Genomic DNA, 13,501 nt, shown 5'->3' with positions numbered 1-13,501 from the left:
TCACTCCCCAGGCTCCATTGCATGTGCACTCTTGCACACTCACTCCCCAGGCACCATTGCACACGTGCACTCTTGCACGCTCACTCCCCGGGCACCAGGCTCCATTGCACGTGCACTCTTGCACACTCACTGCCCAAGGTCTAGGCTCCCCAGGCGCCAGGCTCCATTGCACGTGCACTCTTGCACACTCGCTCCCCAGGCACCATTGCACACGTGCACTCTTGCACGCTCACTCCCCAGGCACCAGGCTCCATTGCACGTGCACTCTTGCACACTCACTGCCCAAGCTCTCGGCTCCCCAGGCACCAGGCTCCATTGCACGTGCACTCTTGCACACTCGCTCCCCAGGCACCATTACACACGTGCACTCTTGCACGCTCACTCCCCAGGCACCAGGCTCCATTGCACGCGCACTCTTGCACACTCACTGCCCAAGGTCTCCGCTCCCCAGGCACCAGGCTCCATTGCACGTGCACTCTTGCACACTCGCTCCCCAGGCGCCATTACACAGACGCCCTTGCACACTCGTTCCCCAGCACAGCTCCCGGGACACTCATAGTCGTGCAAACGCCGCTGCAAGCCCGTTGCACGTGAACACCTCATACGCACGCGCAGCTCCTCCCTTCCCCCCCAGCGGTACCCGTCGTGCCCCGCGCGGCTGCGCAGTCAGAGGGAGGCGCGGGCGGTTGCAGCGCCCGCGCCGCGCGACTCTAATCACGCGTCATCACGCTCCGCTCATCACGTGCTGCCCGCCGGAGCGGGGCAGGTCAGGATATACCGCACTGACGATACCCACGCACTGCCACCCCCTCCCTCCCCCCCCCGCGCCATCGCTCCCGAGGTCACGGCGAGCCGCCGCCTCTCCCGCCCCTACCCACACCGGGAACCCCCTGACCCTTCCCGACATCCTCCGCCCAATCCCGGTCGTCTACGCCGCCGCAGAGCGGCTCCACCGCCATGGAAATCCCCACCGCCGCGCTCCCAGGGTGCCCAGCGAGCCTCATTTGCATAAGGGCGGGGCGCCGCGGCGAGGCGCGCCCGCGGGCGGGGTTATGTCTATGAGAAGCGCGGAGCCGTATTGACGGGAGCTGGGGCGCAGTAACGTATTATGGGGGGCGCAGTGCCGTATTGGCGGGAGCACGGGCGCAGTCCCGTATTAAGGGGGGCGCAGTACCGTATTGGCAGGAGCAGAGGCGCAGTACCGTATGGGGGGGCGCAGAGCCGTACTGGCGGGAGCAGAGGCGCAATACCGTATTGGGGGCTGCAGTACCGTATTAGCGGGAGCAGAGACGCACACCCTTTTGGGGTGTGAGCGTGCGGGTGTGTTACCGTGTGTCCACGCACACACACACGTGCGCCTGTGTGTACAACCGCACGCAGGCAGCTGTGCGTCCACGTATGCAGCCGCTTCGGCACGCACAACGTCCCCGCGTGTCCACACGCCTGTACAGCCACGTGTGCACAGCTGTCACTAGGTACAGCCGTGTGGGTGTACAGGCGTGCCTGCGCCTGCGGCTACAGTCGGCTGTTTGTACACGCATGTACCTGTGTCTGAGCGTATCCCGCCACCACGAGACACATCCCCGGTGCCTACAAAACCGTTTATTTGGGGTGTAAGAAATGCTTTTTTAGGGGGTGACAGAGGTTTTGGGGCCCCCCCTGCCTGTCCTGGTCCTTGTTGGGGGGGACACGGAGGTTTTAGGGTCCCTTGGGGGGGTGTCACAGCGGTTTTGGGGTCTCCCCACCTGTCTGGATACTTCTTGGGGTGTCACACCAGTTTTGGGGTCCCGTCGGAGTCCTTTTTGGGCTGTCACACCAGTTTCCGGGGTCCTTTCCAGGGTGTCACACTGCTTTCGGGGTCCAGATCCTTTTGGAGAGGGTGTCACACCGGTTTCAGGGTCCCCTCTGGGTCCCTTTTGGGGCGTCACACCGCTTTCAGGATCCTTTTCAGGGTGTCACACCGGTTTTAGGGTCCTTTTCGGGGTGTCACACCACTTTCGGGGTCCTTTTCGGGGTGTCACACCAGTTTTAGGTTCCTTTTCGGGGTGTCACACTGCTTTCGGGGTCCTTTTCGGGGTGTCACACCACTTCAGGCTCCAGATCATTCTAGGGGGTGTCACACCGCTTTCGCGGTCCCCTCGGGGTCCTTTTTGGGGCGTCACAGCGCTTTCAGGATCCTTTTCAGGGTGTCACACCGCTTTCAGGGTCCCTTTTCAAGGTGTCACACTGCTTTCGGGGTCCCTTTTTGCAGTGTCATACCACTTTCAGGGTCCCTTCCAGGTGTCACAACATTTTTGGGGTCCCCTCAGGGTCCTTTTTCGGGTGTCACATCGCTTTCAGGGTCCAGATCCTTTTGGCGGGGTGTCACACCAGTTTTGGGGTCCCCTTGGGGTGTCACACCGCTTTTGGGGTCCTTTTTGGGGCATCACACCGGTTTTGGGGTCCCTTTTTGAAGTGTCACACTGCTTTCAGGGTCCAGGTCCTTTTGGGGGGGTGTCACACCAGTTTTGGGGTCCTTTTCAGGGTGTCACACCGCTTTCAGGGTCTCTTCCGGGTGTCACACCGCTTTCGGGGTCCCCTCGGGGTCCTTTTTGGGGTGTCACACCAGTTTCAGGCTCCCTTCCCGGTGTCATATCGCTTTTGGGGTCCTTTTCGTGGTGTCACACCACTTTTGGGGTCCCTTCCAGGTGTCATGACGTTTTCGGGGTCCTGTTGGGGTCCTTTTTTGGGTGTCACACCGCTTTCAGGGTCCAGATCCTTTTGGGGGGGGTGTCACACTGGTTTCAGGGTCCTTTTCGGGGTGTCACACCTGTTTTGGGGTCCCTTCCTGGTGTCACACCGCTTTCGGGCTCCTTTTCGAGGTGTCACATCGCTTTCGGGCTCCCTTTTGGGGTGTCACACCGCTTTCGGGCTCCTTTTCGAGGTGTCACACCGCTTTCGGGGTCCTTTTCGAGGTGTCACACCGCTTTCGGGGTCCCTTTTCAGGGTGTCACACCGCTTTCAGGCTCCCTTCTCGCCGCGTCACCCCACTTTCCTCTTGCACCCCAACACGACGCCCATCAGCAGCAGCTCGGTGGCAGCCGGCAGGGCGCTGGAGGAGGGGGGGGACACAAACCAAGGGGGTGTCCGGGGGGGTTTTGGGGTGCGGGGGGCAGCTTTGGGGTGCAGGGGGGTGAAGGGGGGGTCCCCAAAACCTGTCACCCACCTGCCGGCACCCAGGAGCCCCCAGTAAGCGCCGCAGTCCCAGCGCTCGGCGAGGAAGAGGAGCAGAGCCAGGGTGGTGCCGCCGTGGGCCATCGCCGCTGGGGGGGGGGGGGCGGGGAAAACATGGCGTTTCGGGCCCCCCCCCCCAAATCTGGGGACCCCCCCAAAAGCCTGGGGGGGGGCGGGGATGCCCAGAGCCCCCCCAGATCCCCACGAGGGACCCCAAAAGGCCCCCCCAGGGTTTGGGGTGTCCCTGGGTTTTGGGTGCTGCGGTTTGGGGGAGGGCGGCGGTGTGGGGGGGGCCTTGGTGGGGGGGGCCCGGTTTGGGGGGGGCCTGGGGGGTCCCAGGAGTGCCCGGGGGGGGCAGAGGGGTGCAGGGAGGGTTGCGGGGTGCCCAGGGGGGCCCAGGGGTGCCTGGGAGGCCTGGGGGGGGCCCGGGGGGGCCATGGATGCCTGGGGGGATGCAGGGGGGTTTGGGGGTGCCCGGGGGAGGTTCAGTGGGACCCAGGGGTGCCTGGGGGGGTTGGGGGGGACCCAAGGGTGCCCGGGGGGGCCCAGGGCTGCCTGGGGGGCCCAGGGGGGCCCAAGGGGGTTTGGGGGGGTTGGGGGGACCCAGGGGTGCCTGGGGGGGGCCCAGGGAGACCCAAGGGTGCCCGGGGGGGGGTTTGGAGGGACCCAGGGGCGTTTGGGGGGACCCAAGGGTGCCTGGGGGGGCTGGGGGGGACCCAAAGGTGCCCAGGGGGGTGTGGGGGGGCCCATAGAGACCCAGGGGTGCCCGGGGGGGGGCTTGGGGAGACCCAGGGGGGTTTTGGGGGACCCAAGGGTGCCCGGGGGGGTTTGGAGGGACCCAGGGGCGTTTGGGGGGACTCAATGGTGCCCGGGGCGGGCCCGGGGGGGTTCAGGGGGACCCAAGGGTGCCTGGGGGGGCTCGGGGGGACCCAAGGGTGCCCAGGGGGGTGGGGGGGGCCCATAGAGACCCAGGGGTGCCCGGGGGGGGCTTGGGGGGGACCCAGGGGGGTTTGGGGGACCCAAGGGTGCCCAGGCGGGTTTGGAGGGACCCAGGGGCATTTGGGGGGACCCAAGGGTGCCCGGGGGGGGCCCGGGGGGGTTCAGGGGGACCCAAGGGTGCCTGGGGGGGCTCGGGGGGACCCAAGGGTGCCCAGGGGGGTGTGGGGGGGCCATAGAGACCCAGGGGTGCCCGGGGGGGGGCTTGGGGGGGACCCAGGGGGGTTTGGGGGACCCAAGGGTGCCCGGGGGGGGTTGGGGGGACCCAGGGGGACCCAAGGGTGCCCGGGGGGGTTCGCAGGGCGGGGGGGGCACGTACAGAGCAGCGCCTGGGGCCGGTGGAACATGGAGAGGCCGGAGAGGAACCCGCCCAGCTCCAGCGCCAGGAGCCCCAGCGTCACCCCCAGGGCCACCAGCAGCCTGCGGGGACACGGGGGGGCGTGGGGGGGTCAGGGGGACATGGGGGGGTCAGGGGGACATGGGGGGGACACGGGGGGGCTGGGGGGGACACACGGGGGGGGACATGGGGGGACACGGGAACCCGCCCAGCTCCAGCGCCAGGAGCCCCAGCGTCACCCCCAGGGCCACCAGCAGCCTGCGGGGACACGGGGGGGACACGGGGGGGTCAGGGGGACATGGGGGGGTCAGGGGGACATGGGGGGGACACGGGGGGGCTGGGGGGGACACACGGGGGGGGACATGGGGGGACACGGGGAACCTGCCCAGCTCCAGCCCCAGGAGCCCCAGCGTCACCCCCAGGGCCACCAGCAGCCTGCGGGGACACGGGGGGGACACGGGGGGGTCAGGGGGGTCGGGGGGACACGGGGGGGACACGGGGGGGGCTGGGGGGGCGCAAGGCCACAGGGGACATGGGGGGACACAGGGGGGGACACAGGGGGACATGGGGGGGCCCATGGGTGCCCCCGAGGGGGGGGTCAGGCACCCATGGGTGCCCCAGGGGGGGCGATGGCAGACCCATGGGTGCCCCCAGGAGGGGCTCAGGGACCCATGGGTGCCCCGGGGAGGGATGGGAGACCCATGGGTGCCCCGGGGGGCGGGGATCAGTGTCCCATGGGTGCCCGGGGGGGGTACAGGGTCCCATGGGTGCCTGAGGGGGGGTCAGGCACCCATGGGTGCCCCGGAGGGGGAGTCAGGGACCCATGGGTGCCCCGGGGGGGGATGGAAGACCCATGGGTGCCCTGGGGGGGTGCAGGGTCCCATGGGTGCCCCCAGGAGGGGCTCAGGGACCCATGGGTGCCCCGGGGAGGGATGGGAGACCCATGGGTGCCCCGGGGGGCAGGGATCAGTGTCCCATGGGTGCCCGGGGGGGGTACAGGGTCCCATGGGTGCCTGAGGGGGGGTCAGGCACCCATGGGTGCCCCGGAGGGGGAGTCAGGGACCCATGGGTGCCCCGGGGGGGGATGGAAGACCCATGGGTGCCCTGGGGGGGTGCAGGGTCCCATGGGTGCCCCCAGGAGGGGCTCAGGCACCCATGGGTGCCCCGGGGGGGGGGGTCCTCACTCAGTGTCCACGCGGGCGTACTCCTCCGGCGAGAACTCCAGCGGTAGCGAGGCCAGCACATGGGGGTCCTGCGGGGGCCCAGGCGTCCGGGAGCCGCTCCCGCCCCCCCCGGGGGGCCCAGGCGTCCGGGTAACCCCCTTGGGGGGACCCAGGTATCCGGGCACCCCCCAGGGGGGACCCAGGTGTCCGGGAGCCGCTCCTGCCCCCCCTCAAGGGCCCAGGTGTCCAGGCACCCTCCCCCCGGGGGGCCCAGGCGTCCGGGAGCCGCTCCCACACCACCCCGAGGGGCCCAGGCGTCCAGGCACCCCCTCCCAGGGGACCCAGGCGTCCGGGAGCTGCTCCCGCCCCCCCTCAGGGGCCCAGGTGTCCGAGCAGCCCCCCCAAAGGGGCCCAGGCGTCCGGGCTACCCCTTCCCCCCGCCCCGGGGGGCCCAGGCGTTCTGAGCTGCGTGGACCGTTTTGGTGCGTGACGCTTTTGTCTCCGGCGTGTCGAGGCGTGTTGAGGCGTGTCCGTGGCGTGTTGGAGCGTGTGCACGGCATGCCGAGGCATGTGCACGGTGTCTTAACGCGTGCGCAGCGTGTCGAGGCACGTGGCGTGCCGAGGCATGCACATGGCGTGTTGACACGCGTGTGCACAGCGTGCCAAGGCGTGTGCTCGGCATGTGCTTGGCGTGTGCCTGGCATGTGCTCAGCATGTGCTCGGCATGTGCTTGGCATGTGCTTGGCGTGCGCCCGGTGTGTGCTTAGCATGTGCTCGGCATGTGCTCAGCGTGCGCCTGGCGTGTGCTTAGCGTGGGCTTAGCGTGGGCACGGTGTACCGAGGCCCTTGCCACGCCAAGGCCCCCACGGGGCGCCGGGGAGCCGTGTGCTTAGCGTGTTCCTAGCGTGTGCTTAGCATGTGCTCACCCGGGCCCAGAGGATGGTGAGGACGGTGACGAGATGGGCCGTGAGGGCGAGGAACCGGGCCGGCACCAGCACCCCCAGCGACGCCATGGGGGCCTGGGGGGGGTCCTGGGGGGGGCGGAGGGTCACGTGGGGATGGTGACACCCCCCCCCCGGGGTCCCTGTCACCCCCCGGGGTCCCCAACCCCCCCCCAGTGCCCCCAACCCCCCCAGGACCCCCCCAAGCTCTGATGTCCCCCCCCAGGGACCCCCCCAAGCCCTTGTCTCCCCCCAGGGACCCCCCCGGCTCTGATGTCACCCCCAGGGACCCCCCCAGACCCTAGGACCCCCCCAGGACCCCCCCAGGCCCTTGTCCCCCCCCAGAGACACCCCCGGACCCCCCCAGGCCCTGATGTCCCCCCCGGGGACCCCCCAGGCCCTATGGCCCCCCCAGGCCCACCATAACCCCCCTCCAAGGCCCTGCTCCCCCCCCACAGGGCTCCCCCCAGCCCTATGGACCCCCCCCAACACCCCCATAACCCCCCCAGGCCCTGCCCCCCCCACAAGCACCCCCCCCCGAGGCCTTTATTCCCCCCCCACAGGGCCCCCCCCAGCCCTATGGACCCCCCAACCCCCCCCACGACCCCCTCGAGCCCCCCCATAACCCTCCCCAGGCCCTGTCCCCCCCCACAGGACCCTCCCCGGCCCTATGGCCCCCCCAGGACCCCCCCCCCGGCCCCACGCACCGCCGCAGGCTCCGCGCACCGCGCTAGGCCGCGCGTTGCCGGGGCAACGGCGCCAGCCCCGCCCCCCCCGGCCGCCGGCCACTGCGCCTGCGCGGCGGCGAGGGGGCGGGGCGAGGGGCGGGAGGGGCGGGGCGAGGTCGGGGGCGGAGAGGGGCGGGGCGAGGGGCGGGGCGAGGGGCGGGGCGAGAGCAGCGAGGGGCGGGGCGAGAGCGGTGGCAGCCAGGGGCGGGGCGAGGGGCGGGGCGAGGGGCGGGGAGGGGCGGGGCGAGTGGGAGGGTGAGTGTGAGGCGCCTCTCCCATAGGGGCCCCTATAGGGACCCCCTGCCCCATAGGGACCCCCCCGCGAGGACCCCCCCCATAGGGACCCCCCCATAGGGACCCCTGTAGGGTCCCCCGGCCCCATAGGGACCCCCCCATAGGGACCCCCATAAAGACACCCACCCTATAGGGACCCCCCATAGGGACCCCCCCCATGAGGACCCACCCCATAGGGACCCTGCACACTCTGCCCTATAGGGACCCTGCCATAGGGACCCCCTGCCCCATAGGGACACCCCCATGGGGACACCCTGCCCCATAGGGACCCCCCCATAGGGACCCTCGTAGAGACACCCGGTCCTATAGGGACCCCCGCCCATGAGGACCCACCCCATAGGGACCCTGCACACTCTGCCCTATAGGGACCCCCCATAGGGACCCCCATAGGGACACCGTGCCCCATAGGGACCCCCATAGGGAACCCTATAGGGACACTCCACCCTAAAGGGACCCCCCCATAGGGACCAGGCACACCCCGCCCTATAGGGACCCCCCATAGGGACCAGGCACACCCCACCCTATAGAGACCCCCCCGTAGGGCCACACCCTGCCCTATAGGGACCCCCCCATAGGGACCAGGCACACCCCACCCTATAGAGACCCCCCCATAGGGCCACACCCTGCCCTATAGGGACCCTTGCCATTATATAGGGCTGCACCGAGGAGCCCATAGGCGCTGGGGTCTCCTATAGGGTCCCCCCCCCCCACCAAGGAGCCAGGCACCGGCAGGATGCCTCAAATCGTGTATTGAAATTGGGGTTTTTTCCCCAAAAAAATCCAGGGAAAAAGGGGGCAGGGTACAAAGAAATGACAGGAAAGGGCAAGAAAAAGTCAGAACAACCAAAAACAGCTATTTTCCCCCCCACCCCCCCTTCTCCCACCCCTTTTCCCCCCCAATTTTGCCGCCTTTTCCCACGGCGGGGAAAAAAGCATTAACAGAGCCCCAAAATTCCCTTTATTCACCCCAAAACCAACCCTGGGAGCCCCAAGCTGCCCCCCACCCTCCCAGAGCCCTTCCCAGTTCTCCCAGTTCCCGGCCAGGACTGGGATTGTCCCAGGGAGGGAGGAGCCTCCGGGACCCCGGGGCAGCATTTTGGGGCAAAAACCCTCAATTTGGGAAATTTGAATTAATTCTGGGTCTGGGGTAAAATAGGGGCAGATCCGGAGTGGGGGAGTCCCTCATCCTCCCAGTATACCAGTAAGAAACCCTCCTTCCTCCCAGTATACCAGTAACAAAACCCTTCCTCCCAGTATACCAGTAAGAAACCCTCCTTCCTCCCAGTCTACCAGTAAGAAACCCTCCTTCCTCCCAGTATACCAGTAACAAAACCCTTCCTCCCAGTATACCAGTAAGAAACCCTCCTTCCTTCCAGTATACCAGTAAGAAACCCTCCTTCCTCCCAGTCTACCAGTAACAAAACCCTTCCTCCCAGTCTACCAGTAAAAAGAACCCCTTCCTCCCAGTATACCACTAAAAGAGCCCTTCTTCCCAGTATACCAGTAAAAAGAAACCCTTCCTCCCAGTATACCAGTAAAAAAAGCCTTTCTTCCTAGTATACCAGTAAAAAAATCCCTTTCTTCCCAGTATACCAGTAAGAAAAAAGCCATCCTCCCAGTATACCAGTTAAAAACTGCCATCCTCCCAGTATACCAGTTAAAAACTGCCATCCTCCCAGTATACTAAGCAAAAGCCCCCCTTCTTCCCAGTATACCAGTTAAAACCACCTACCTCCCAGTACACCAGTTAAAAAATGACCTCTCCCAGTATACCAGCAAAAGCAAACGCCGCTTCCCCAGTAGACCAGTCAAAAACCCACCTTCCTCCCAGTACACCAGTGAAAAAGCGCCTCACTCCCAGTATAGCCGCCATCGTTCCAGTATCCCAGTCGTAAAGCTGGGCCCTCCCAGTATACCAGTGAAAAGGGGCCTTCCTCCCAGTCTACCAGGTAAAACTCTCCTGTTCTCCCAGTATACCAGTAGCAAAGTTCAGACCTCCCAGTATACCCGTTAAAATCCCCGTCTGCCCAGTATACCAGTTAAAAGCTGCCTTCCTCCCAGTAGACCAGTTCAAATTCCCCGTTCTCCCAGTAGACCACTTCAAATATCTTATTCTCCCAGTAAACCAGTTAAAAAGGGCTCATTATCCCAGTAGACCAGTTCAAATATCCTGTTCTGCCAGTAGACCAGTTCAAATACCCCATTCTCCCAGTAGACCAGTAAAAAGGGCCTTTCTCCCAGTAGACCAGTTCAAACTTGCCCTTCTCCCTGTAGACCAGTTCAAATTCCCTGTTCTCCCAGTAGACCAGTTCAAATTCCCCCTTCTCCAAGTAGACCAGTTAAAAAAGGGCCTTTCTCCCAGTAGACCAGTTCAAATACCCCGTTCTCCCAGTATACCAGTAAAAAGGGCCTGTTCTCCCAGTACACCAGTAAAAAAGGGCCTCCCTCACAGTAGACCAGTTCACATTCCCCCTTCTCCCAGTATACCAGTAAAAAGGGCCAGTTTTCCCAGTAGACCAGTTCAAATTCCCCCTTCTCCCACTAGACCAGTAAAGAAGGGTCTGTTCTCCCAGCAGACCAGTTCAAATTCCCCGTTCTCCCAGTAGACCAGTTAAAAAAGGGTCTCCCTCCCAGTACACCAGTTCAAATTCCCCCTTCTCCCAGTACACCAGTAAAAAGGGCCTCCCTCCCAGTAGACCAGTCCAAGCCCCTCCCCCCAGGCCCCCCCGCCCTGCCCCACCCCCTCCCCGGCACCCGGGGGTCAGGGCCAGGGTCTCCAGACACGCCGGGGTGGCCCCGGCGGCCCCCCAGCCCCGGCCCGGCCCGCCTTGGCGCACCGGCGCCCTGAGTCCTCGTGGCCGGGGCCTGCGCGGGTGTCATGGCCGACGCGGGTGTCATGGCCGATGTGGGTGTCATGGCCGACGCCGTGGTCGGGCCCCAGACTAGGCCCGAAACCAGGCCTCAGACTAGGCCTCGGACTAGGCCCCAGACCAGGCCCCAGACCAGGCCCGTAACCATGGCAACCGGGGCACCTGGGGCCGTCTCCAAGGCAACCAGGGCTGTTGCCAGGGCAACCGGGGCCGTCGCCGGGGCAACCGGGGCCGTCGCCGCTGTCAGGCCTGTGAGTAGGCCCAAGAGCAGGCCGGTAACTGTGGTAATCGGGGCTGTCGCCGGGGCAACCGGGGTCGTCTCCAGGGTGACCAGGGCTGTCTCCAGGGCGCCAGGGGCCGTCGCCGGGGCAACCGGAGCCGTCACCGGGGCAACGGTGGCCATAGCCGTTGTCAGGCCTGTGAGCAAGCCTGAGACCAGGCCTGTAACCGTGGTAACCGGGGCAAGCAGGGCCGTCTCCAGGGCAACCGGGGCTGTCTCTAGGGCACCAGGGGTTGTTGCCGGGGTAACCAGGGCTGTCTCCAGGGCAACCGGAGCCATCGCCGGGGCAATAGGGGCCATTGCGGCTGTCAGGCCTGGGAGTAGGCCCCAGCGCAGGCCCGTGACCGTGGTAACCGGGGCGAGCGGGGTCGTCTCCGGGGCAACCAAAGCTGTCTCCAGGGCGCCGGGGGTCGTCGCCAAGGCAACGGGGGCCGTCGCCGCACCCCGGGCCGCCATCGGGCCTGGGCCTAGGCCCCAGCGTCGGCCCATAACCGGGGTAACCGGGCCCGTAACCGGGGTAACCGGGGGAGACGGGCCCAGCCCGCAGAGGCGGGGCCAGTCCGGGGCGGCCCGGGGGCGAGCGGGGGCCGCCGGGGGGCCGGGGGGCATCCGTGGGGCCGGCATCCGTGGGGCCGGCGGCCTGCAGGAAGCGGGCGGCGCGGGCCAGGCACTCCCGGTAGCCGCTGCGGTAGCGCCGCAGGAACAGCTCCGCCGTCGCCGAGGGCTCTGTGGCGGAGAGAGACGCCGTGAGGGCCCGCGCCGCCCCGCGCCCCCCCGCGCCAGCCCAAGAAGCCCCACGGGCTCCTGGGTGCGGTTACCCTGGGGGGGAAACCGAGGCACGGACCTGAGAGGGGCTGCGCCCGCAGGAACTGCACCGTCTTCTGCAGGATCTCGGCCTTCTCCACCTTGGGGTTTCGGAGGCGCTGGGTGGGGGGGTCAGGGGGGAAGCGAGAGAGAGGCGGGGGAGACACATGTAACACCGCGACAGTGGGCGGGAGCCACGATAGGGCCGCGATAGTGCCGCGGGGGGGGCAATAATGGCGACAAAGCCGCGGTGCAGCAATGAAAAAGCCTAAACGGGAGGCGACAGGTGGAATAATGAGGCGCTAATGGCAACCAAGCCGCGATAGAGCTGCGGTAGTACCGCGATACTGCCGCTGGGGGGCGATAGTGGCCACAAAGCTGCAGCTTAGCAGTGAAAAAGGCTAAAAGGGAGGCGACAGGCGGGATAACGAGGCGCTAATGGCAGGGGAGCCGCGATAGAGCCGCGATAGGACCGCGATAGCCGCGATAGAGCCGCGATAGTCGCGATAGAGCCTCACCTCGTCGTGAGTGGCAGAGAGCAGAAGCAGCCGGAGCCGGTCCAGGCTGCGGTTCATGCGGTCGCGGCGGCGCTTCTCCATGAGCGGCTTCAGGAGCTGCCCGGGAGGGAGGAGGGAGAGGAACAGAGCCGGGGGCAGGAGTGAAGGTGGGATTCAGAGCTGGGCCAGGCTGGGGCACAACCAAACCAAACTGGGCCAGGGCACAACTGAATGGGGCTGGGGACAAACTGGGTCAGGTCAGGATGGGGCTGAACTGGGCTGAACTGGGCCAAACCAGGGTCGGGATGGGGCTGAACTGGGCCAAACCAGGCTGAAGCAGGCCAGGTTGGGTTGAGGTCGAACCAGGATGTGAGTGGGATGAACTGGGTCAAACTGGGCTAGTTGGGTTGGGGCTAAACTGGGCTGAACTGGGCCAGGTTGGGGCCAAACTGGGCCAGGCTGTGTTTGAACTGGGCCAGGAGTCAACTGAACCATGTTGGGTTCGAACAGGGCCAAACCACGCCAAACCAGGCCAGGACTCAACCAAGCCAGGTCGGGATGGGGCTGAACTGGGCCAAACTGGGCCAAACCGGCCCGGGTTAGAAAACCTAATGGAACCGAACTGGGCCAGACCGAACTGGGATTTGGGGGTTGACCCCACCAAAAGCAAGCTGGGCCAAACTGGGTCAAATCTGAACCGAACAGGGCCAAACCTGGGCAGAACTGGGCCAACATGGACGGAGCCCAGCCCCGGGGCAAAAGGAACCAAACTGGCTTGAACTGGGCCAAACTGGGTCAAGTCAGGACAAAGCTGGGCCGAGTCAGATGAACTGGGCCAAGCTGGACCAAACTGGGCCAATCCGAACCAAACCAGGCCAAGCTGGACTGGTTTGAGCCCGCCCGGATGAACTGGGATGAGCCTGGAGCAGGTCGAGCTGAACTGGGCTGAACTGGGCCGAACTGGGCTAAATCAGTTCGAACCAGGTTGACCTGGGCTGATCCGAGCTGGGCTGAGCTGAACCAGGTTGAACTGAGCCAAACCAGATCAAACCAGGCCAAATCGAGCTGAACTGGGCCAAATTGGGTCAAGTCGGGCTGAACTGGGTCGAACCAGGCCAGTCTGAGCCAAACCGAGCTGAACCAGGTCAAATTGGGCCAAACTGGGCCAAACTGGACTGAACTGGCTTGAACCAAGTTGAACTGGGTCGAACCGGGCCAAACTGGGCTGAACTGGGTCAAACCGAGCCAAACTGGGCTGAACCGGGTCAAACCGAGCCAAACTGGGCTGAACCAGGCCAGTTAGAGCCACACCGGGCCAAACCAAGCTGAACCAGGTCAAATTGGGCCAAACTGGGACAGACTGGACTGAACCAAATTG

General features: G+C 65.9%; 2 protein-coding genes and 1 non-coding gene across 5 annotated transcripts in view; 1 reads left to right on the top strand and 2 right to left on the bottom strand.

The window, feature by feature from the left end:
• The window catches only part of TRAPPC1 (trafficking protein particle complex subunit 1), an 89,624-nt gene that overhangs the window by 30,760 nt on the left and 45,363 nt on the right, over positions 1 to 13,501 (top strand). The window lies entirely within an intron of this gene.
• LOC112993620 (U8 small nucleolar RNA) lies at positions 666 to 789 on the bottom strand. Its single transcript, XR_003261746.1, has one exon. It is a non-coding gene; the product is annotated as a U8 small nucleolar RNA (small nucleolar RNA).
• On the bottom strand, positions 1,588 to 7,440 carry TMEM107 (transmembrane protein 107). Of its 3 annotated transcripts, none has more exons than XM_064501096.1 (6): positions 7,358 to 7,440; positions 6,636 to 6,740; positions 5,731 to 5,798; positions 4,529 to 4,629; positions 3,206 to 3,302; positions 1,588 to 2,977 (listed from the first exon to the last, which is right to left on the bottom strand). In XM_064501096.1, exons 2-6 carry the CDS (start codon positions 6,720 to 6,722, stop codon positions 2,896 to 2,898), a joined length of 435 nt encoding a protein of 144 aa, XP_064357166.1. In that variant the 5' UTR covers positions 6,723 to 6,740; positions 7,358 to 7,440; the 3' UTR covers positions 1,588 to 2,895. The 3 variants fall into 3 exon arrangements, with proteins under 3 accessions (XP_064357166.1, XP_064357167.1, XP_064357165.1); XM_064501097.1 differs by having other exon boundaries at positions 1,588 to 3,091; positions 6,636 to 6,728; XM_064501095.1 differs by having other exon boundaries at positions 6,636 to 6,728.

Source organism: Dromaius novaehollandiae, chromosome 32, assembly GCF_036370855.1.
Source record: "Dromaius novaehollandiae isolate bDroNov1 chromosome 32, bDroNov1.hap1, whole genome shotgun sequence".
Classification (NCBI taxonomy): domain Eukaryota; kingdom Metazoa; phylum Chordata; class Aves; order Casuariiformes; family Dromaiidae; genus Dromaius; species Dromaius novaehollandiae.
This window is presented reverse-complemented; position numbering and strand designations above follow the sequence as displayed.

Bases quoted from the DNA above. Each gene is read 5' to 3' on its own strand.
- TMEM107 (XM_064501096.1), bottom strand. From the start codon at position 6,722: ATGGCGTCGCTGGGGGTGCTGGTGCCGGCCCGGTTCCTCGCCCTCACG. The intron at 5,799-6,635 runs GTGAGCACATGC...GGGCCCCCGCAG, and splicing joins TCACCATCCTCTGGGCCCGG to GACCCCCATGTGCTGGCCTC. The intron at 4,630-5,730 runs GTGAGGACCCCC...GTGTCCCCGCAG, and splicing joins TACGCCCGCGTGGACACTGA to GCTGCTGGTGGCCCTGGGGG.